The 22,402-nt window shown below is 38.6% G+C and overlaps 1 protein-coding gene across 8 annotated transcripts in view; it reads right to left on the reverse strand.

Moving 5' to 3' along the window:
- PLD1 (phospholipase D1) overlaps positions 1 to 22,402 on the reverse strand; it is a 202,814-nt gene that overhangs the window by 43,367 nt on the left and 137,045 nt on the right. For all 8 annotated transcript variants that reach the window (XM_073803900.1, XM_073803901.1, XM_019946108.3 and 5 more), the window contains 3 exons: positions 20,955 to 21,068; positions 11,083 to 11,193; positions 8,598 to 8,686 (listed from right to left, as the gene is read on the reverse strand). In XM_073803900.1, coding sequence (XP_073660001.1) covers positions 8,598 to 8,686; positions 11,083 to 11,193; positions 20,955 to 21,068 — 314 coding nt within the window. The remainder of the gene's footprint in view (positions 1 to 8,597; positions 8,687 to 11,082; positions 11,194 to 20,954; positions 21,069 to 22,402) is intronic.

Consider the following 22,402-nt stretch of genomic DNA (forward strand, 5'->3'; position numbering starts at 1 on the left):
TACATGGGTTCGTGCCCAGGTCCGGGAGGATCCCACATGCCGCGGAGCGGCTGGGCCCATGAGCCACGGCCGCTGAGCCTGTGCGTCCAGAGCCTGTGCTCAGCAACGGGAGAGGCCACAACAATGAGAGGCTCGTGTACTGCAAAAATCAAAAAACAAAAACAAAAAAAACCAAACAAGTCCTAGTTCACCAACATAAATGGGTCTTAGCAGTGGTTTTCCTCTAACTTCCCACCTTGTTCTCTCCAGAAGAACCCCTCCTCCTTCACCTCCTCCTTCCCCAGCATGGTGGGTAGTCAGGGGTCTTCTGCTCAGAGTGGGGTCTCAGGATCTATAAGAAGGCCCCAAAGGAGCTCATTGTGTTTCTCCAGTGACAAGATGCTTTATTTTTTGAGAATTATAGATCATGTTTCATTGCCATAAACTTCGGGAGCTGGTATAAATCTTCTCGTTGTAGATTTTGCAGCAGTGAACGCTGCCAGAAGTAAGAATTGTGGTTGGGGATTAGTGGTTGGTTTTTTTTTTTTGTTTTTTTTTTTGTGGAGAGAATTTTATTCTATAGTGGTATCAGTTATGGGAGAATTGGATCTGTATCTTCTCAGTGGTTTGGGACATAGCCCATTTTATTTTGTGTTTGGCAAATCTTTTTAAAAGCAGTAAACCTTTCTGGGCTTCAGTTTTCTCATCTGTAAATGAAGGAGTTGGTGAAAATCATTGTTAGTCCACTAGAAATGCTGGTTCTATTTAGCACTGACTTTGCATATCATATGTGAGATTTATATAGATTATGACATTACATATTGTGTGCGCACACAAAAACACACACACATAATTTTTTCGTTGGTTATCTTTTGAAAACGGCAAGCTTTTAAATGTAAGAATGTTCAGGGCTAGCCCAGCATGTGTGACTTAGACTTCACTCTGGACTTGATAACCTTTGGCAGGCATGTCCCTCAGTGTCCCTTAAATAAGATTCTACAAAACCTCTTATTAAATTGTTCCCACAATAGCCCAGCCGTTTTCATTTTCATTTTTAAAAGAGTCTCTCCCTTCCTTCATCTCTCTGCCAGGGCACATGCTCAGACTCAAAATGATTTCTGGCCTCTGACCAGTACTAATCTTTACTCTCTCTATCTGCTGAGATTATCATTTATATAATTTTTGGAATCAAATAAAAGCAATTAAATGATCTAAATCAAAAGTTCTCCCGCCATGATCTGTCATCTCTGCCCTAATGTAACCTCTTCTCCATGAATTTCATAGAGCTTGGAGATTATCCCACAAGATAAAATGTGAAACCAGCCATTGGCATACTTAATTTTCATATTTTTCTTCTTTTATTATAACTGCAGCTTAAATTTCATTAAGACAGTGATTCTGAAATATACCCAACATGTCCTTTCAACTTGGTACAGAAGTTATAGGATGTGGTAATTATAGGATGTAGATTTTTCTTTAAACCTAAGAAATTTTTTTTTTTTTTTTTTTTTTTTTGCGGTATGCGGGCCTCTCACTGTTGTGGCCTCTCCCGTTGTGGAGCACAGGCTCCGGACGCGCAGGCCCAGCGGCCATGGCTCACGGGCCCAGCCGCTCTACGGCATGTGGGATCTTCCTGGACCCGGGCACGAACCCGTGTCACCTGCATCGGCAGGCAGACTCTCAACCACTGCGCCACCAGGGAAGCCCTAAACCTAAGAAATTTTTATCTATCAAGCAATTACTTTAAAAAAAGAAAATGTTTATTTGATTTTTAAAAATTTTTAAATAAAGTACCTCTTCTAAATTTCTTGCAGGCTTAACATTAGAACATTTCTACTTCCCTTGAAATGAGGGAAGCTTTGTAGCTGAGCTACAAAGGTAGCACAAGGTAAAGAGCACAAGTTTAAGTCCTGAAGATGTGGTCTGAGTCACAGTTCTACTCATCAATAGCTGCATGATGTGGGCAAGTTACCATAATTGCACTTGGCCTCAGCTGCCTCATCTGTAGAATGGAAATCATTATGCATCCACTTCATAAGGCTGATGTGAGGATTAAATGAAGGAATGCATAAAAAGCACCTTGGATGTGGAATGCCTCAAAAACGATTTGATAACATTATTAATCAATTAACAACCAGTGATTTCAATTGGAAAGCTTCAAAGAATCATCAACAGTGCCTAAAATTAAAACAAAGCAAAGCAAAACTGAACACACATTATGTTTCAGAATGCATTTTATTTTATATTTTGGGGGAAGATGTAATCCAATCAAACATGGGGAATCCAAAAATGGATTCCCATGAGGAATCAGCTACAGCTTTCTGGCAGGACACCTCTAGACAGTGTTTTAATCATGTGCCTCTACTTGTCACAGGATGAGAAGTGCCAGCGATAGGGAACCAGAGCCAGTTGCCCTTATCCAGCAACAGTCATCTAACAATTTAAAATGAGGCACATTAAACACCTCTTTAAGTAAAACATTTGTTTCTAACATAAATATTAATTTCTAAATAGTTGATTTGATATTGTGGTTCTTTGTCTCTGCTAGAATTTACCATGAGCTAGCATATTTCCAGATGATGAATTTCCTGGAAATAACATAATTTCTTACATGAACTGGTGCTTTACGGTTTTCAAATTGCTTTCACATCTATTCATATGAGATAGGTAGGGCAGATATTATTATTCTCTTTGTTGGTGAAAAAACAGAGTGCCAGAAAGGCAAAAATTATAGATTCAAAAGGTCACATACCTGTAGACACAGAGTTGGGAAGAACTCAGATCTCCAGACATCTGGTTCCCAATTAATTTCAGATTCCCCAGAGGAGGTCCCTCATACCATCACTCATGCGCAAACTGCAAGCACTATATGGCACTGTTCTACGGTCATAGGAAGCATGAAGAGTTTGAGTGATTTTCAAAACTGTGTATTTTCCAAGGCAGTTGAATTGTGTATTTTCCAGTGCAGTTTAATATTAAAATACAGAAGCAATAAATCAACTGCCTAATTTCATTGCATGTGTCAAACTTGTGGTGATAACAGTGCAAAATGCACTCTCTCCCTCCAAACTTTTTAGCAGGGCGGCAAAATTATGCATGTCAAGTTTCCATAAGCAAAAATGGTTTCATCCTCAGAAACCGTACATTCATGGCACACAGTGTTTTAAACTGTTTTCTACTTGGACCATCTGGTTACTCTCTACGTTTTGGCTTATTCAAACATGGTATAAGGCAGTCAATTCTAGACTGTGGATTATGATTTCTTCACCCTGATCTCTAGTCCTATTTGAGTTGTCAGATAGGCTTCCAGTGGGTTGGGAGCTGGGCTCAACTCGAAGACAGTTCTACTTTTTTAGAGCAGACCTTTTGTTTTCTGCAGAGATTCCCATAGTTATTTTTAGTTCAGCTTGGGGTGAACAGTATTCTGAGGCTCTAGGTCATGAATCAGATCATGGAGGCTTGGCCTGTTTCTGTAAACAATTATGGATGCTGGAGAGGGTGTGGAGAAAAGGGAAGCCTCCTCCACTGCCAGTGAGAATGTAAATTGGTGCAGCCACTATGGAGAACAGTATGGAGGTTCCTTAAAAAACTAAAAATAGAGCTACCATATGATCCAGCAATCCCACTCCTGGGCATATACCCTGAGAAAACCATAATTCAAAAAGATACATGTACCCCAATGTTCACTGCAGCACTATTTACAATAGCCAGGAAGCAACCTAAATGTCCATTGATGGAAGAATGGATAAAGAAGATGTGGTATATGTATACAATGGAATATTACTCAGCCATAAAAAAGAATGAAATAATGCCATTTGCAGTGACATGGATAGACCTAGAGATTGGCATACTGAGTAAAGTAAGTCAAAGACAGTATCTTATGATATCGCTTATGTGTGGAATCTAAAAAAATGGTACAAAAGAACCTATTTACAAAATAGAAATAGAGTCACAGATGTAGAAAACAAACTTATGATTACCAAGGGGCGAAGTGGGGGAAAGATAAAGTGGGAAACTGGGATTGACATATACACACTACTATATACAAAATAGATAACTAATAAGAACCTACTGTATAGCACAGGGAACTCTACTCAGTACTCTGTAATGACCTATATGGGAACAGAATCTAAAAAAGAGTGGATATATGTATATGTATAACTGACTCACTTTGCTGTGCAGCAGGAACTAACACAACACTGTAAATCAGTTATACTCCAATAAAATTTAATTAAAAAAAATTACAGCTGCTGAGAAAGAATGAGGAGAAAGTGAGGGAAGCAGAGAACTCACTTTAGGGAACTGGTGTGGGACCAGATTGCAGCACTGGCAGAAAAGTAAAGGCTCAGCCCAGTCGAGAGAAGTTGGCAATTTAAAGACGCCAATCTCTCTAGGGTGGGAGGGTCCTGGAAGAGAGTCTGTGTTCCTTGGTCAGGCTGGCCGAGTGCTGACTGTCATTTCCCTCCATCTGCTTTGTGCTCTATTCTATTCTTTTTCCAACAACCAAAGTTACACTTGTTGCTAGGCATGTGACTCTGGCAGGGAAGTTCTGAGTCTCAGAAGAGTAGAGAGCAGAAGAGTGAAAGGAAGAGAGAGGGGTAAGCTTGAGGATGGTACACGACGGCCCTCAGTGAGAAGAAGGGGAGCCACTGTAGGCAGCCTGCAGGATAAGCTTTCTAATTCTACCTTTACCTTTTTCCTAAGACTACAAGCTCACAGATTTGAAATTATTCAATGAAAATATATTTTACAGTTTGGAATTAACACAGGAGATAAACGATAATGTGGAGATACAGAGGAGGGGGAAAATGTAAAACAGGTTTCCAGGATATGTGTGTGTATCCACTAAGTCTGAATGTGTGATACACATGCCACTTTAAAATGTGACTATCAAAGCGAGTGAGATTATTGAGAGATCAAAGCTCAATGACACACAGTTAATTTGAAATCTGACGAACTCATTTCCCAGTTTCTACAAAGTGAGCTTGAAATTGCCACCCTTTAAGGTGCTCTGTGAACTTCTAAGCATGAGATAAAATCTGCAACAGATGCTACCTTACCATGCTCTCTCACTGTGGATCCCAGGGTCGCTGGGCAATGATCAATCAGAAAATATCTTAACATTCCTTCCAGCCTTAAAGTGCTATGATTTTAGAAGAAGTCCAGATACTAAAAGACAAATTAATATGCTAAAGAAAAATATTCGTTCAGGCTCCTGAACACTTAAAAACAAATCTTACAGATACTTATTAAACCACGTACTAATAAGTCAATAACTGGAATGAGTGAAGTTGAGAGTCATCCTACTCTCCTAATCAGCTGTCAAAGTTCCAAAATTCATGATTCACTGCTCAGCCCAATGAGCTCATTTGTCAATTTAATGTATTTTTGTGACATTTCAATTTCATGAAAAAATTATTTTTTCTTTTTGTCAAATGTGCTTTATAAAGGGGACGCTCCTACATCAATAAAATGCAAGAGTTGTCAGAAATATAATGCAATTTTGTAAATGAGACATAAATTGACCCAGAAAATTGGGAGACTGGAGACTGGAAAGGATGCAAGGAATCTCTGTGCGTACATATGTGTTTAACTGGAAACAAGACTGTTTTTAAGTCATCTCAGAAACAGTCCTTGGTGACTTTCTTAAAAAAAGCGTATGAGAAGGCAAAGAATAAAGGTCACTTGTAAAAACACAGACCATCATTCATATTTATGGCCATATACGCTGTTCTAGATGAGTACTATATAATCCTGGCAGTGCCTGTGGAATATTATAAAATACAGGTATTTGGGCCCTCCTCCAGAAAATTCTGATCCAGCAAGCCTGGAGTTGAGTCCAGCCCTCTGTGTGTTTGTAAAGTGGTGATTTTGATGCATGGGAAGGGGTGAGAAACACTGTACAGCCTGCAGGATGGGTGAGTGTTGTGCCTTGCTGCCCGAAGGCCCTCACTGTGGGATCAAGACAGCCATTCCCCCAGCTGCTGAGAGAGCTGGCCGCTGGCTACTCACTCACAGTGAAGCCTTTCTCCAGGAACTGCCCTCCAGAGGCCAAAGGGGCCTGCCTCACCCAAGGCCATGCCCATTTCCTGAAGTCAGCCTACATCCAAAGACCAGTCAATGGGAGGAGGAGATTATAAAGGCCCAACCTACTTGCTTCAATATGGGGCAACCCTGAAGTGGTCTCTAATCCTAACTGTCAATGCATTGGAGTTACATGGTGTGGGAGGCATTGGGTCCAAAGTCCAAAGACTTGGCTTCAAAGCTGTTTTTGCCTTTTGCTGTTAGTGGCCCAGACAAGTCACACCAACTCTTTCAACTCAGTTTAACTTTAAAAATGGGGACAAAAAAAAAAAAGATGCATATTGTAATCCCCAGACCAACCACTAAAAAATGCAGAGGTATCTCGCTTAAATGCTGATAAAGGAATTAAGCAGAAAAAAATAAAAATGTACAGAAACAACAATAATAATAAGAACAAAACTATATGATCTACTTTCAAGAGTAGTTGTGAAAATTCAGTAAGAGTCTGTAGATATAAACTGTGAATCATATAAAATGCTGGCAGTTGTTGTTATAAAATGTTATAAAATGTTCTTAAATGTGTTTTAAGCCCCAAATGCTTATGTACTTAGCATTCTCCACTGCATATGTTCAATGAATTAAGATAATAAAATGTAATGATTTTGTTTGTTTGTTTATTTTGCTGTTTTTACACAGAGCTAAAATCAGCCATAAAAAGAAATAGTCTCAGGTGTCAAGACAATTCATTAGGGACAGAACAGACTTTTCAACAAATGGTGCTGGAACAACTGTATATTCACATGCAAAAGAATGAAGTTGGACCTCTACCTCACACCGTATACAAAAAGTAACTAAAAATGAATCAAGACCTAAATGTAAGAGATAAAACTATAACATTCTTAGAAGAGAACAGGCATAAATCTTCATGATTTTGGATTAGGCAGTGGTTTCTCAGCTATGAAACCAAAGCACAGCAATAAAGGAAAAAAAAAAAAAAGATAAATGGAACTTTATCAGAATTTAAAACTTCTGAGTTTCAAAGGACACTACCAAGAAAGTAAAAAAGAAAACAGACTGAATGGGAGCAAATATTTGCAAATCATAAATCTGATATGACTTGTATCCAGAATACCTAAAGAACTCTTACAACTCAGTAATAAAAAGACAACCTAGGGCTTCCCTGGTGGCGCGGTGGTTGAGAGTCCGCCTGCCGATGCAGGGGACATGGGTTCATGCCCCGGTCCGGGAAGATCCCACATGCCGCAGAGCAGCTGGGCCTGTGAGCCACGGCCGCTGAGCCTGCGCGTCCGGAGCCTGTGCTCCGCAACGGGAGAGGCCACAACAGTGAGAGGCCCACGTACCGCAAAAATAATGAAAATAAAAAAAGACAACCTAATTAAACAACGGACAATGATAATACATGAATAGCCAATAAACAAAAAAAAACTCAACATTATTAGTCATTAGGGAAATTCAAATCAAAACCACATGAGATACCATTTCACACCTACTAGGATCGCTATAATCAAAAAGAGAGATAATAATAAGTATTAGCGATGATACAGAGAAACTGGAACCCTCATACACTATGGGAATGGAAAATGGTGTTGCCACTTTTGAAAACATGCTGACAGTTTCTCAAACTGTTAAACATAGAGTTGCCATATGATCCAGTAATTCCAACCCTAGAGTAATGAAAACATGTCTCACATAAAAACTAGTACAGAATGTTTATAGCATCTTTATTCATAATAGCCAAAAAGTAGAAACAATCCAAATATATACCAACTGATGAATGGATAAATCCATTTATATGACGTATATCCAGATAATGAAATATTACCTGACAATAAAAATAAATGAAATACTGGTACATTCTATAACATTAAGCTAAGTGAAAGAAGCAAGTCACAAAAGATCACATATTGTATGATTTCATTTATATGAAACGACCAGACCAGGCAAATCTACAGAGAAAGAAAGTAGATTAGTGGTTGCCAGGGGCTAAGAATAGGGGGAATGGGTAGTGACTGCTAATAAGTATGCGGTTCCTTTCTGGGGTGATGGAAACGTTCTAAAATTGATTCAGCGATGGTTGCACACAACTCTGTGAATATACTACAAATGACTAAATTGTCCACTTTGGGTGGATTGTATGGTATGTGAATTATATCTTAATAAAAGTGTTATTAAAGAAAATAATCCCATGAGTTGAAAAAATACGACAGAAGGTAAAAAGAATTTAAATATAACCCATGGAAAAACGTTATGACTATTTTGCTTTGAGTTTTAAGTGAACACAGCTCACTGTCTTCCTTTAAATAAATCAAATCACAAATCTAATGCGTGGGAAAGAGACTGGCCAGGAAAAAATGACTGTGCTCTGGGAGCATTCAGAGCCCCTCAAAAACGGACTCAAAAATTTTCAGCAACTGACTCAGATTTAAGGAATCAATAACCTACTGGTAGTTGAACCAAAGTCATGCCTGTTAGAAAAAGATAGTATTTTAAAAATGGGCTTTCAAAAGTCATTTTAGCAGTAAATGCAAGAACATCTGCAGTAACAACTCCTACCAAAACGCCAAAAACCTTACCTGTGAGCTTTCAGTATCCTCTGAGCAATGGCATCGCCAACCTTGTTGAACACAACTTTGTCATCAGAGCAGCTTATGAAAAACTGGTTCTACACAAAATAAATGAGATTTATAATATGCTTTTCTTATCTTAGTAGCATGCATACAAGGAAAATGTCGTATATAACAAAAAACTACTTTGATATTTTTAAAAACAATGTTTCACCTAGCAGACATGTTCTGATTCCTAAAATCACCTCGGGAAAGTAAATGACACTGGGAATAAAAGAAGTCTCATGTCACTCTGGGTCTCATGCATTTCTAAGCAATATTACCTATATCATCTTAGTAAAGTGGAAAGCTACATTATTATTTAATCATGCAAATTCCTTGTAGGTTACATTCTTAGAATGGTAGGAACATTTTGAACTTAATAGAGAAATCAGGTTTTTCAGATTCACATATTGTATAAATGCTTCTGATTAAAAATTCCATATTGGTAAACATTCTATCTCATGCTAAGTTTATTTCTGAACAGGGTAGATGGTAGAATTCTGGTCTAATTTTCTCCACTTTTCCTAGTATCTGCCTTGATCTTATCTCATTTGTTTAGGTCTCTTATTATTCCTGAACTTCTATTTTAAGTAGTTACAAATCTCTTTTGAAGTATGTTGCATTATATAAATAAACCAATAAGATGGAAAGAGAAATATTTTTTTTTCTTTAAGTACTTCTGCTTATAGATTCATGCAACATTCTTTAAAACTGTTACTTAGAAACCAGGGTACAACATTATTATTATAATGGTATGAACGATTTAGCTGCTACATTATGGATTGTTGAAAATTAGGTACAAATATTATGAATATCACACGCTCTGTTTACTATACAAATAGTTATAACACACCTGTAATTTATAAGTATAATCATCACAGAGTAATCTTTGCTGATCATCTTAGGTAAAGTGATATATAGGCAATGACTCGAAATAGGATTATCATCCTTTTGCCACATTATCATTTTTACTATTGTACACGCTTTTAAACTTAAGTGCATAAAGCTGTAAACAGCTTCCAGAAGACAAACTTTGAGGAAGACAAGAACTCATTTGAGAATATGTTTCCCTTTAGGGCATCAAACAATCAAAATCTCAGTGGCAACCAAACCGTGTTTGTTCTGAATTTTTATCACAGAGAAGCTTAGCATTCCTCAGCAGCTGTAACACAGACTCACATCCTTCACTTCTCCTTTTTTGGAGGGAGCAGGGTGAATGCCAACTGCTTACCTCGGCTACAGGCATTTCAACCAAGTTTATGTCTACAGCCATGTGTGTCAATATGGCATTCCTGACCTCATTTAGTACTGTGGTAGCGTTACAAAGAAAGGCTGATTTAATACTACTAAAAAGAGACAAAGCAAAAGGATGCTGGGTAACAGATGAACCAGCCATTAACATCTTACATTATTATGGTATAGTTGTTGAAATTAATAATACTAATAGTATTAGTTTTATTAAACTCTAGACTTCGTTCAGAATTCACTAATTTTTCCACTAATGTCCTTTTTCTGTTGCATGAACCCATCCAGGATACCACATTGCATTTAGCCTGCTAATAGTTTTAATCAGCCTTCTCTTTCTCCAGGCCTGTAAAATAAATTAAGCTCCAATTCTTTCCCACTTTCCTTTAATTAATTGTCACTTCATGGAAGGGGATAGGGCCAGGACTCAAGGGGAAGGAAAGTAGGGTTAGAATGGTTTTCCCCAGTGACCCCATCTCTCTCCATATATATTTTTAAATTCAGTGGGAAAGAAAATACTAAAATAAAGAAGAGAGATGTGCTCTGAGTTATCTTTCCATTGTCACGGCTTTTTATTTTTTAAGGATTTTCCAAGTGCTCTGAACTAGCTCCAGATCTACTTTGAAGCACAATTAAGGTTCCCAAACTAAATCCAGTACCCACGGGTTTTCTCCTAGTCTCTACACACAAACTCTGAGAACTGAAAAAGCTTTATAATGAATGGCAGTTGACACAGAATTGAAGAAGTTGGTACTTGCCCTCGCTATTCTTACATCTCCCTTTTCCATGTTCCTTTTCCTGCCCTCTCCCCACTCCAATATCCCCAAACCAGAGGCATCCAGTGGTCTCTATGTTAACAGCTTACCCCTGCGTGTGCTCTCCTGAAGCAGCACATGCCTCACATTTACACCTTCCAACTCAAGCCAAATCAAAACTTACGTCTCCATGTTGTGACATTTCTGGCTAATAATATTACGAATTGATACATTTTAATAATAAGGATTTGGGGGATTCCTGTTAGAATCCCGAGTTAATGAAAATGCAAAGTGAATGTCAGGTATGCTGGGGGAATCAAAATTCAGGTGACCTCTTCACATCTCAACATACACTTATTAATGCAGCAGGTCCTGAGTTCGGGGACCCTGCAGTCTCTGTGATATTTACAGGAAGGCAGGTTGTCATACCAATTGACACGAGCAAGACTCACTTCTATATAGATATAGTGCTTGCTGTTCTCTATCACATAGACGTAAGCAGCGTGGATGGACTCTTCATGGTACTTTATACCAGCAGACCAATCAGCAGCAGAACGGAGCAACTATAAGGCAGCAATCAGAAATGAGCAAACATGAGACAATGGAGATGACACCAGAGGTATTAATAAATGAAGCCCATCTTTTTCTTCCAAACAACTAATTGATTACAGTGGCTTGTGTGTCATGTGTGGGCCAAGGCAGAGTAGATAGGTAGGGAACTGGTCCTTAAACATCATCCATAATGAAGGGGCCCAGCTGGAAATTAAATCCTGAATATATATTCTTCCCCCCAGGATTATTTTCATTCAAGATTGGAAACCAGGCGGTGTGGTTTCTACAAAGAGCGCTTCAGAAGGACCTCTTTTGGTGGCTATGAGTAGGGTGACCATCTGTACTCTTTTTCTGTTATAGCCCCACAATCACACCAGAATGCCTCACGTATTAATAACACCACTTTTACTCTCAGAAGTGTCCCGGTTTGAATCATATGATACAGTCACCCTAGCTCTGACTTGACAATGTGATTACTCTTTTTCCCTCAAATAGATACTGTTCAGAACAATACATTCTAAAAGACAAATAGATTCATTTAGACATTTAATCTTGATTCTGGCTTTAATTAGCTGTCTGATCTTTGGTGTGTCACTTCAACTCTCAACTTTCTCATTCATACCACCTCCCTCTATTCAGACACTCACCCGCTTCCTCCTGGATTACAACAAGAGCATCCAGCTCAGACACGTGAATATACGTTAAATACACAGCTGCGCAGTGGGACTGCCTAGGTTCAAAGTTTAGCTCAACCACCTAGTGGCTTTGATCTTGGTCAAGTTTCTCAATCTCTTTGTGCCTCAGATTTCTGTTCTATAAAACTGAGTATCCACTTTATAGGGTTGTAGAGAGGATTAAATTAATTACTGTGCAGTGAGCTGAAGAAGACCAAGCACCTAAGTGCTACATAAGTGTTTGCTGTTATTAATGAGAACTTAGAGGATGTATTCGAGCTGTGGTGGATCATGCCCGAGACACTTCTGAGTAGACTGCAGTCCGGCCAGGCTACAGTCTGGCCACATGGAAGGCTTTTTCAACACTAAGAATCCATTGGTTGTCATTTTTTTTCAGCACTCTAACTAGGGTTCCAGTATAATGTTAGTCATATAGTAGGTGGTCAATAAATGCTTATTACTTGACTTTCCTTAAGCAATAGAGTTTCATCACAGAAGAATCACTATAAAAATATATTCACTAATCCTGGTTTGAAATATATATTGAAACTGTTCCTCATGAGGTCAACTGAAATTGAAAATAAAAGAATAGCCCATCCTTAGAAATTCATAAAGTGATCCAATACATAATCAGTTTTATATCTGTTATATATAAAAGGTCTGGTAAAATTCTTGCTTTAATCAATAACTTTAAAAATTGCACATATAAGGCTACTGAAATTCAAACCTAATACTTGCTAAAACTGATTGTGCCATTCTCAAAATGTTATTTCTTCATTCATTACGAGGTATTTATTACAATATAGTTCCCTCAAAGCATTTTATTTAATTTTATCAGATGAATCTGTAAAATGAAATTGGAAAAATTAACTGTGAATAAGAATAGTCAAATATCTCAGAAGAAAAATTTAGGTAAATATAATGCACCCTTGGAAAATAGCTTGATTCACATAATCTTCAAGGAACTGCATTATTGTTCATCAGCAGAAATAACAAAGGTTGAACAAATAGAGGTTTCCATTCTTTGTCCACTCAAATTTATGTTGAATTTTGTTGCTAAGGAGCACAGCCCTAAAATGCAGGCAACCTTGAGAAGATTCTTTTGCCACCCATCCTGATCCAATTCTATATTACTCTGGAAACAATGTATAAAACTGCAGAGTATACTGGAATGATAGGAACTCTTGAGATATGCACTATTGCTCTGCACTTACTAGCTCTTTCATCTTGAACAAGTCATTTTAACATCACGGAGGCTCAGTTTCCTCCTCTGAACACTTGAGACTGCTCTCTCTGTCTCTGTCTCTCTCTCACACACACATCTGCCCACCCACACACTCCCACATAGAGCTGTTGTAAAGAAAAAAAAATGGCATAACAAACACAAAGCACTATGTTACGCAGCACATAGTAGATATTTGATATATGGTTGATCTACCTCTCTAAAAAGCTATGAGCAAAGTTTATATGCCACCTTGGTGCTAATGTCCTAGTCTTGCCCCCAAATCCCAAAACCTTATACTTTCTTTCCTTTCACACTCTCAAAATCTGCTGCTTCAAAGGCTTAATAAACTCATTTGCATAATACATAAATCAGGAGTGTCAAGCAAGTTTCAACTCGAAGGTCGAGAGTAACTGATTCCAAGTCTTCCTGAACAGCTATGTTGAAGAATGGATTCTTGGGACTAGACACACTGGGGAAGAAATCTAAGGTTGAAGGCCAATGGCGGCCATGAAAGGAAAGCATGAAGGTCACATATCTGCCGTCTTTCTTGGGAAGGATAATGGTAAAAGTTTTCCTTTCTAAAGGCAGTTGAATGTTTATATTAAGTACACTTGTAAGCCAAAAGAAGACCATTTTGGCATCAGCCTGTGGGAAAGCATAAGCAAAGTAGGGGGGAGCCCCCCTGAGGCCTATAAAACCATAGAAGTGGGGGGTTGCCTACATCCTAAGGGGGCTCAGCATTACCTGTCTTATTGTCTGGATCCAAATCTACATCATTTTCTCAAAATGAAAAGTCATTTAACTTTAAAAAGTCATCATTTTTGGTTAAACTTGAACATATCTTTCAAGTAATACAGAAAAAAATTACTTGGAATTATGATTCATTTACTATGATTCTGATTCGTTAAAATCTATTTATCACTATAAGATAAATTGAAAATATGAATTTCTCTTTTACCCCTGAACCAGGGACCAACTCCACTGCTTTAAATGCTTGATGTTCTAGGAAATTTGTAAACTAATCTACTAAGTCAAAGACATTTTGATTGACTTACTTTTGTTTCAAATTTAAGATTTACTCACTTCTTTTTCTTAACTGACCTAACTTGTCTTGCATTTCTGTTTCAATCCAATGCAACTGAGACAAGCCTCAAACTCCTCCTTACACACACAGAAATGTGGCTTATCTTACTGCCCCAAGTAGATTGAGAATCAAATCTAACCCACGCTTTTCAAACTTCAAGTTTGAATACACAATTTTAAAGTATATTTATGCCCTTTATAAAGGGCATATTTCTGATTTTATGTTTTCGCCTCAAGATTGTAACTAAAACCAGTCATTTTCCTTTGTACTGTGTCCTATTTTTTGACTTCTTAAAAGATAACCTTCTCTTTATCTACAAGCTCTAATCCCCTTACATACAGTGGGCCCAAGCTGAATATGTGGCTTAAAACACAGAAATCTCTTCTTGAAGGAAAACTTTCAAAACTTTCTTAGTATTTGTCCCAAGTTCCTGTTCTCTTACTGCAATGCTTTTATTCCCTATAAATTCAGTACATATCTTAATTCTTTTTTGTTTCTCTGAGCTCCCAAGTCAATCATGGAACAAAAGCACTATTTTTTTTTTTTTTTTGTCTCTCATGTAGAAGTTGGCCTCCATGTTGCAGCTCACAAGTGGCATGAGTTGGGGAGAGAAAAGAAGTGCTCAAATTATTGGGTCTCATTCTTCCAGTCTGTATTGAGAAGCACTGCAGGCAAGGAGCAGCAGAAATGGACTTTGTTCAAGAATCTGCCTCAGATTACCAAGCTCTTCCTTCCATATTTTTCTTTTTTTGGCTGTGCCACGTGGCTTGTGGGATCTTAGTTCCCCTGACCAGGGATCGAACACAGGCCCCCTGCTGTGGAAGTGCAGACTCTTAACCGCTGGACCACCAGGGAATTCCAAGCTCTTCCTTCTAAGAACCATTTTTCTACAGCTGAGCGTCATCCATTCACATCACAGTGTGTCATTATTCGAATAGGATGAGCCTTTGGCCTGAGCAATAGTGAAAAGTTAAACTTGAGGCTGAAGGAAAGGAAGAGAATATGCTTTTTGAAGAATAAGACTTAAGGGGAGAGAAGTCCTAGGAAAAAATGCAGACTTGAGGGCTCTTTGGAGCCAGAAAACAAAAGGAGAGTTGGGGCTGGATTGGGCTGGGTTTGGGTCTGCGGCAACAGAGGATAATATCAAAAGGCAAGCATGACATGCAGCTTTGCCTTGCTGGGGCCTTTGGTGGTTACAACCATCCTGGGACTCACTGGAAACAGTCTCTCTGCTGAGCAGTTATGACCTCAGCCTCTGGAAGCAGACTGCTTAGAATCCAGTCTCATCCCGTCCAACACTCACTGTGTAATAACCTCTCAAAGTCTTAGTTTCCTCATCTGTAAAATATGGGGTCAAAGAGGACCATAATTTAGAGACTAGTGAATATTAAATGAGATACTCCATAAAAAACTTAGTGCAATGCTGGGCACTGAGTGAACACTCCCTGTTCACGTGGCTTCAGCCAGTCAAGACCCACAGGAAGATGCACAGAAGCCTTACTGTACGAAGACCTGGTCCGTAAACAGAAAGCAGCTTCTATGTTAAGGAACTTCCTTAGAAATAAATCAAGTGGCTTTCTTTCACCCTTCCCTACCTACTTTGTTCTATCACTATACAAAACGCTTTGCTGTCCTTTGAAATCTACATTGATTCCTACATTGACATCCTTTGGAGTGTCTTTTGGACATTTTCCCCAAGTGTAGGAACAAATTTTTCCAATAGTATAATTTGAATGTCATTTACATTTGCCTTTATATATTTTTCTTTTCTTTTAATAGACAAAGAGATCGAAGACATGACTCCACCGGAATTATTTCCTTCAGTTCGGTAGAACTTCTTGGCAATGACTGTCTAAGAAACGACTTTTCTGCTATAAGCTGCCCAATTTAATAAAAAGGATAGTTCCACGTATCGATTCCGTGTTAACGCTAATTTGTCATCGAGAACTTTCTTTTACCTTAATAGAAATATCAGATGTCCTCTGTCTTGGTCATTTATCGTAAGTGGCAACGAAAGCACTCAGGAACATAGTTTGTTCTTCTTAGGGAGAAAACAAGTTCTTTTATAAACTCTGTGCCTAAGCAGTTTCAGAATCATCCTTCTTCCAACCCCCTCCCCACGCCTGTCTCCTGCTATGCCTTCTCTGCGTGTTCTTGCCAGGCTTCTGAGAATACCCAGCACTGAGGGGAAACACCCAAGATTATTTTAAAGTGTCAGTGGAAGTTGCTGAAGTCAGCTCTCAGGTCTGGATGACATTTTTAGAAGCAGAAATTCATGTTGCTGAGGGCAGGTCTCCATTCTGGCTGCTGTAGCTCTAGTCTCCTTGGCCGGCCTTGTCGGCCATAGCTTCTGTGACAGCTATGCACGTAGCTGGTGTGGAATCACCAGTAGTACCTGCCTAAGGGTGATCAGGCCCAGGGCTTTTGTATTAAAAAATTAAATAACTGGGTTCCCTTCTGCAGATGAAAGAACAACATGAATTTTTTTTCTTTAAATCTTTTTTTTTTTTTTTGGCTGCATTGGGTCTTCGTTGCTGCACGTGGACTTTCTCTAGTTGCGGCGAGCAGGGGCTACTCTTCGTTGCGGTGCGCAGGCTTCTCATTGCGGTGGCTTCTCTTGTCGTGGAGCACGGGCTCTAGGCGCACGGGTTTCAGTAGTTGTGGCTCACAGGCTCAGTAGTTGTGGCTCACGGGCTCTAGAGTGCAGGCTCAGTAGTTGTGGCACACGGGCTTAGTTGCTCCACGGCATGTGGGATGTTCCCAGATCAGGGCTCGAACCTGTGTCCCCTGCATTGGCAGGCAGATTCTTAACCACTGCGCCACCAGGGAAGCCCAAGAACAACATGAATTTTATCTATTATTTACTTTATTGTGTCCAATGCTCTTTCTCTCTCCATTTCAATATATATGGTATAAATAGTATAAAGATTTTTGTATCCAGAACTAGCCTGTGACCCATCCAGAGAAATGTCAGCTTCTTTGTTGCAAATTTTTGAAAACACTAGGGAATGCCTGAAGGTTGTAGCTAATATTGATAGAATGCAAACTAGTATATACTCTTCTAGGTGATTTGCATGGATTAATTTATTTAACTATCACCACAACCCTATGAGACAGGTACTATTGTGTTTCCTGTTTTAAAGATGAAGGAAACACATTCAGAGAGGTGAAATAATTTTCCCAAGGTTATACAGCTTGTATGTAGTGAGACAGGAATTTTTTTTTTTTTTTTTTTGCGGTACGCAGGCCTGTCACTGTTATGGCCTCTTGCGTTGCGGAGCACAGGCTCCGGATGTGCAGGCTCAGCGGCCATGGCTCACGAGCCCAGCCGCTCCGCGGCCCGTGGGATCTTCCCGGACCGGGGCACGAACCCGTGTCCCCTGCATCGGCATGCGGACTCTCAGCCACTGCGCCACCAGGGAAGCCCGGAGACAGGAATTTGAATACAGTCTGCCCCTTCCCCTGGCTACATTACATCGCTCCTTTCCAGTTAATTAAGCCTGTGGTCTCTAAGTTACGTAATGAACAATAAACTATGTTAAAAACTATGTTAAAATCAATGTTAAAAAGAATAAGAAGACTTTTATTACGTTTTATTAAATTTCTCAACCAAGAGTATTTAACAGTCATTTGGCTATTCCCACACTGTAACTGAGAGAGTGAAAGACTTGAAAATACGACTATAAACTTTTTAAAACTTAAGTAGCCTCCTGCACAGCCAGGTCCCTTCTCCCTGATGTCTTCTGGATTCTCTGGAAAACCAGGGATTGGACTAGATTATTGCTTTTACCCGCTAAGCACTATACATTCATAACTTGACAACAACAATGCCTAGAACAAGGTGAATAGTGTTTAGAGCCAGTAAGTAATGTGAAGTGAAACAATACTGTGGTCAGAATTTTACAGAAAAGGAGAAATGGAGCAGAGTAATTTCTTTACTTTTCTTCAGTGTCTGGTCATCTCAGATTTTCCTGTCTTCAAAAAGATGCACTGCCTGGTGGTGCCCACTGTTTTCACAACTGGAGTTATTTTGGCAGTTCTGCAAAACATCTACTGGCAACCAGTAGATGTTTTGTGAGGTCTAAAACTTTTTAAACTATGGAGGAGTCTTCTTTAAGAAAAAGAATACTAATTTATAAACACAAAATTACTGTATTCTAGAATTACTATAGCAGTCTCTTCACTTGTCTCCTGTGTTCATTCTCCTTCTAGTCTTATAAGTTTTGCACATGTATAAACTTTAGGTCCCAAAGTGTGTTTGCTTGGAAAAACGGAAATAGGTGACAAATTGAGAGATCCTACATCAATTAAGCTTGGGAAACGCTCATAGAATATTCAGTCTTAGTAATTTCATTATGCACATCGACATAACGAAGGCATTAAGAAGTCCTATATTTTAAAAATCTGCAAAAACTTATCTGTCCATGGAAACCTTTTTTTGTGGAATAGCTATTAGCATTTCACAGACAAAACCCAATTAGGGAAACTCTGATCTAGATTAATCTTCATAAAACATTCATGTATCATGCTTCCTCTCAGATGACAAAAAAACATTCCAAAGTTCACTAATGCCTCCAGGATCAGGTCAAAATGAACCAGGCCAGCACTTCAGGGCAACCCCAATCTGGCCTTATGCTGTCTGAACCTCATCTACTACCTCTTCAAGAGCAAATGGTTTGCTGCAGTGGGTTCTACCATCTTCTGAGCAGCAGACTTATTCCTTAAAGGGGGTACCCAGTTCTGTCCCTCTCACTTGCCAACCTCTCATGGCATGCTGGTCCATACTCTCAAGACTGGCATTTGGTCCTAGACCACACCTTGCGTTGTTAACTGAATTCTTTAACATCACAGCTTCCTCTCCCCCATCTAACTCCTTTTCCAGAGGCAGAGAACTCCTTTTGTCTGTCTCCTCAGTATCCAGGTGTGCACTGATGATCTGACTGTGCAAACAGATGGCACTTAGTAGACATAAATTGACTGAATAAATGAATTAATGAGTCTTGGTAAACTTCCTTTCAAATCAATTGGCTTCGTAGAGTGCAGGCAGCCTGGGCATGTCAGGGATGAACATGTGAGCATGTTGAGAAGTCACTGATCTAGCACCATTTCTACCACAACATCCACTAATAGGGAGAAGGTGAATCAAGGGAGGCGTTTTGTAGGGCGGATATGCAGAGCATCTATCTGCCTCATCAGGGTGGCAGGAAGAGATTACATAAACCAGGGCTTTACCAAAAAACATTAGAAGATGTCTGTATATGCAACACTGGGATAAACCATCTTTCGCTAATCATAAAAATACACAATTCTCAGAAATAACTTTTCAACAGATGCTTAATTAGCATCGGCTAACTTGGATAAGTTGATCACCGAGTCAATTTTAATGCCATCTCAAATATTAAATTAAATTCTCTTATTTTCTTAATATCAAGGCTCCTATTTTATCTTACAGCACAGGTTATTTTTCCCTCTAAGTAGAATAAAATTAAACAGGTTCATAAAATATTCATTAACTTACATATGAATGCATATCTATCTGTGCCTCTAAGTTTAAATTAGTTCTCTCCTTTAGCCTAGGATGACGAAGTATTTGCCGTAGGTAATTCTCTTAAGTGATTTATCTTTTTGATTGTTCTATTATTCGATCTACGGTCTGAAATGTCTTTTTATTTCTTAGATACACACACCTCTCCTTGCACGTAGTACAAAGTAACTGATTTAGGCGTTTCATTTATATAATCATATTCACCAGAATCCATATCCAAATTAAATAAATCCATAATAGTGATGTCAGCAGCAGACTACTGGATCTTCACTTAAGAAATACTTTTAGCACAATAAGTTTAGTTAACATCCATCACTTCACATACTTACAAATTTTTTTTCTTGTGATGAGAACTTTTAAGATCTACTCCCTTAGCAACATTCAAATATACAACACAGTACTGTTAACCACAGTCACCATGCTCTACGTTACATCCCAGGACTTATTAAGAGTAAAATGGGAAGCTGTACCTTTTGACCCCTGTCACCCATTTCTGCACCCCTTCCATCCCACCCTTTGCCTTTGGCAAACACCAATCTGTTCTGTACTTAAACAATACATTTGACGCCGATAGTGATGACTTTGAACAAAAGGCAATGCAATCCTAGTTCTGTCCCTGCATGATCTCAAGACACTTGAGCTGGAGTTGGTACAGGGAGCAGATTGGGTAACTGTGGACTAGACTAGGATTTCAAGCTCCACCTCTGTTGATAACCCGCTCGATGACCCTGGGCAAGTCTCCAAGTTTCACTGGGTCTTAATTTTCTTATTTGTAATTTGAGAATGTTGTACTGGATGTGGTCAAATTTTGTCACTTTAATAAGCAAATTTCTCATTCTTTTAAAAGTGTCTCTAAAAGGCATTTGGTTAATTAGGAACAAAAATTAGATTGAACTATAACTAGCTTCCTAGATGCTAAGTTTCAGCCGTATTCCTGGTGCTTCACTGGTATCAGCTCCAGGTTTACTGGGTATCATGTTGCTAGAGTCACTTCAGAAGGAATTACAGGACAAGCCTCTCCTTGAGTGGCCTTTTCTAAAGATATGCATTTATTATATCTATACGAGAGTTTTAACAAGAGGATAAATTGAGTACATTTAAAATAGAAAATACAATACTAAGTTTTAAAAGGTCTATTTAGATTTGCTTTGGAGTTGTCCTTATTGTTGAAGCCAATAGGCATTTAGTCCCATAAGAGTGGTTGTACCCAGTAGTACTTCATGAAAAAGAAAAGCCAGACTTACCTGTACATTAGCATGGACAGACCCAGGCACTTGGTGTTTCAACTCATGGGCTGTTGTTTGAGATTTTGGAAGCAGAAAAGGATAAGAAAGGGACCGATATTTTGGTTTCATAATCTAAAATAAAGAAAAATCAGGTAAAAAAGATTCAAATGAAAAAACAGTTCCAGTCTTCCTTACTTTGTGATTATAAAAAAAAATTCAGGTTCATTTGAAAAAGAAAAAGGGAAAGAAATATTAACAATGGGTGTTTCTAGGTGAAGAGGCAATAGATTATTTATTTTTGTTTTCTGTCTATTTCCCAGGGACAGAAAACTCCCTTTTTCCTTCTTTTACCTTTTCGAGTGAGCATTATTGCTTTGTACTTTTAAAGAAAACTTAAATACAACCTAGAGTTATAGAAGTACACAATTGCAAAAATGGGATTATTTTATAAACTGATTTTTTTACTACATTGTAGATATCTTGCAACAGCAGTAAAGCACTATATATCATTTTAAACTAATTTCATAGTAAAATGGCATGGAACAATCATAATTTGTTTAACGATTTCTATCAATGAGGATGTCAGCTGTTTCTCATTTTATATGAATTATTGGATGCAATGTCAAGATAAATGACTTATTGAGTAATTTCTTTAGCTTAAATACCTGAAATAGATTTTGAGTCAAAGGTTACATACCTTTAAAAAGTTTTCTGCAGTTGTACCAATTTATCCTCCCAGGAGCAAGGTATAAGACCATCATAGATCCCAAACCCAATTGTAGGTAACTGCAGCGTTTTTATCTTTGTCAGTCCAATAAGTTAAAAATATTATCCTTTTATTTATTCATTCATTTGCCTCTAAATTCTTGTTAAAAATATTTCCACTATTTCTAAGAGTTCCCACTAACTGTTTATAATGTTATTTAAATGAAAATAAGGGGACACTTTAAGTTGTTAATAAAACTAAATCTTTTTCCATATTGTAGGGACAAAATGCCTATAAGACCATTTTATTTATTAAGATTCTATAAATAAAATGGAATCTTAATAACACCTAGACGATAGGTACTTAACTTAGGAATGTTAGGTCAAATTCTTACAAGTAATGAAGACATCATACTAAGGAAGACACAGACTGGAGAAAAGAAAAATGTCTCCATTTTCTCATACTACTCACTTTGCTCAGAACCGCCTCTCAGAAGCCTGTACCAATACGGGCCCAGGGCAGTGCCAGGATTGGAAGGCCTTGCAAGCTCCAGCTCTCTTACCTGAACGAGGCTCCCATCCCCCTGCAGTAGCCCGACAGCCCTCCACGTGACTATCAGCCCCGGCCAGATGCCTGAACGACACTGAGTGTCCCAAGTGTTCAAAGGGTTAAACCATAGGCTGTGATAGTAGCATCATCCCTCCACCCTCTGAACTGTCTGTGGCGTGAAAGTTCAGGAACATTTTCTTTTTCTTTTGCT

The sequence above is a fragment of the Tursiops truncatus genome, chromosome 4 (genome assembly GCF_011762595.2).
Source record: "Tursiops truncatus isolate mTurTru1 chromosome 4, mTurTru1.mat.Y, whole genome shotgun sequence".
NCBI lineage: Eukaryota > Metazoa > Chordata > Mammalia > Artiodactyla > Delphinidae > Tursiops > Tursiops truncatus.